This window comes from Varanus komodoensis, unplaced genomic scaffold (assembly GCF_004798865.1).
Source record: "Varanus komodoensis strain SLA01 unplaced genomic scaffold, ASM479886v1 scaffold8, whole genome shotgun sequence".
Lineage (NCBI taxonomy): Eukaryota > Metazoa > Chordata > Lepidosauria > Squamata > Varanidae > Varanus > Varanus komodoensis.
This window is the reverse complement of record NW_025336481.1, coordinates 3462905-3465307: the sequence shown is the minus strand read 5'-3', so window position 1 is coordinate 3465307 and position 2403 is coordinate 3462905. Positions and strand designations below refer to the sequence as shown.

Below are 2403 nucleotides of genomic sequence, written 5' to 3'. Positions count from 1 at the left end.
TGGCTCGCTTTTGTCATTGGTAAAGAACGAGGGGGTGCACAGAGGGGAAATTAAAGGGAAGGCGAGATCTCAATCCTGCCAGGCAAAAGGCTGGCACTTCCAAATCACCTGACCCCATTTGTCTGACTCTGATCGCGAAACCTAAATTGCTCTCATCCCTGTCCAACTGCGTGGCGCTCCTTCCCTTGCTCCGAGGAGTGGCCTCCCCGCTATCCGGGCATTGTCACTGCTGACTCTGGGGACAGCGGCCCTCCCAGGCCTTCCCAAAATGTCATCCTGTGTTTGCAGGCCTCCAGGAGGTCAAGCACGGCGATGCCGCCGCCACGTGGTGCTGCCAGCACGAGGAAGAGCTCAGATGACGTCCGGGTTCTGCTCCACAGCACACTTGGGAGAGGCGCCAGCCAGGAAGGGCTGCCGACAATGGAGCGATGCTCAAAAGGGGAACACCGTTGTCCGCGTCTGCCTCAGCCCCAGTTCAAAGATTCAACAAAGCAGGTCAGCCTGTCCCAACCAAGCGCTCTTCAGATGTGCTGGACTATAACTCCCATCTCTTTCAATCAACGTGGTAGTTGGGGGGTGATGGGAGTTGTCGTCCAGCACATCTGTACAGCGTCAGATGGGGTATATGATTCGCGGAAGAAGACAATATGGGCACACAGTTAGGTATTCCAAGCCCCTCTCTTTTTTCTGTGTCTTTTGCTCTCTCTCTCTTCCGACGTCCCCCCATGTCGCCCAGCTATAACTTCCAGGGCATCTGGAAATCGCTGGGCTTCAGGAGAGACCAGTGTGTGGTCTCCACGTTCCTCATGTGCTTCCTGGCCAAAAACACCGCCATCTGCTTCTTTTCTCGGCAGGTAATGTACTTCCCAACCCTCCACGGGAAGTGGCTCTCGTGTCCGAGGCTGGATCTGTAGTCCCGGAGCTCCTTGAGGCACCAGTCGTCACTGATCTTGTAGCGTCGGTAGATGGCCTCCTCCTGCTTGGGGCTGGCAGCCCTGAGCCAGTCGTGAACCGCTTCCAGCCCCTCCTGGGACATGACTTCGGGGTAGCGATGCTCCAGCAGCTGCACCAGGAGCGCATTGGCCCTGTTGCACCTGAGATTAGTCACCCGGTCCTCAAGGCCAAACGGGCAGGTGGTGACGACCTCGTCCTTGGTCCTCCGGATGAGCAGCACGGGGCCGGCGTACCTGCACAGCAGCTCCCCCACGTTGAGGTTGAAGTGCTCCTTCACCGTCCGCACCACCAGCTTCTTCCAGCTCTTGGGCATGACGTTCAGGGCCAAGGGGAGCAGGTCGTCGAAAGTGGCGTCCAGGACCAGGGCGCCTAACAGCGGGTAAGACATGGCGACCCAGGCGGCGGAGTAGCCTCCCAGGGACCACCCGTACATCACGACGTCCTGGATCCGAAAGCCCAGGCGGTGCAGCGCGAAGCGGACCACCACGTCCACTGCGTTGGCGTCATTCTCTGGGTAGGGCTTGCCCGTGCTTCCGGCAAAACCAGGGTGGTTCCATCCCAGCACAGAATAGCCAGTCTTCAGGGGCGTGGAAAGACAGCCCCACTGGTAGAAGCTGACGTTCCCTTCGCAGCAAACCACCAGGACGTTCCCCGGGTGCTCCGTTTGCCCTGCTTCCTTGCTTCTCCTGTCCACAAACATGGTGTCGATCTTATTTCCATCCCGGGCTACCAGCTTGGCACGCTTCCCGTTGTAATCCCTCAAGAGGCGAGCCTGACCCTTGGCCAGGACTGGTAGTAAGGCTTGGTTCAGGAGGAACACTGAGCCCGGGTACAACAACCAGCGACCGAGAGAATGGGCCATGATGTAGCTGGCCAGCCGGCTGGGCATCTGCTTAAAGGAGCTGAAGATGTTCCACGCCGATGGCCTGCCTCCATCCGCCCGCGTGGCCAAGGACGCCGCCGCCAGCAGGCACGGTCCCGACGCGGCTTGGACCATGATCTGGCGGCCCCGACCTCGGCCGTGGCCACTCTCGTCGTGGCCGGGAGGGTGTCTGTGGCCACCAGCCTCATCCCATCGGAAGTCCACGGGCCAGTTGCCGAACTCGAAGTAGTAACTGGCCAGAAAGTAGGTTTTAAATACGTGGGCAAGAGCCTTTGGAAAGCACAAGACACACATGGAGAGAGACCGTGGCTATCCTCTGTGATGCATAAACTGAATAAAAAGAGGTGGGGACCAGGAAAGTATCCCCACGGCTGGTGTCTCTGGTGTTTCTGGTGCAGGACTTGCGCGAGCGTACCTCTACTCCGCAGAGGCATGGTGCTGGCGGTGGGACCTGTCGGGGGATCTCCCTCCAGCCATGGTGCACTGCTGCGTGCGGGCCCAGGAGCGGCCTCCTTGTCCCCCCGCTGCTCAGGCGTGGGTCACAATGAGCGAGGTCACCCCCTTTT

General features: G+C 59.5%; 1 protein-coding gene across 1 annotated transcript; it reads right to left on the bottom strand.

The window, feature by feature from the left end:
- Positions 1-736: 736 nt before the first annotated feature.
- On the bottom strand, positions 737-2131 carry LOC123036328 (protein ABHD16B-like). The gene has a single exon (XM_044455489.1). The coding sequence runs from the start codon at positions 2129-2131 to the stop codon at positions 737-739; it is 1395 nt and encodes a 464-aa protein (XP_044311424.1).
- Between the last annotated feature and the right edge of the window lie 272 nt (positions 2132-2403).

Excerpts from the sequence above, each read along its gene's own strand:
- LOC123036328 (XM_044455489.1), bottom strand. The coding sequence starts at position 2,131 with ATGTGTGTCTTGTGCTTTCCAAAGGCTCTTGCCCACGTATTTAAAACC.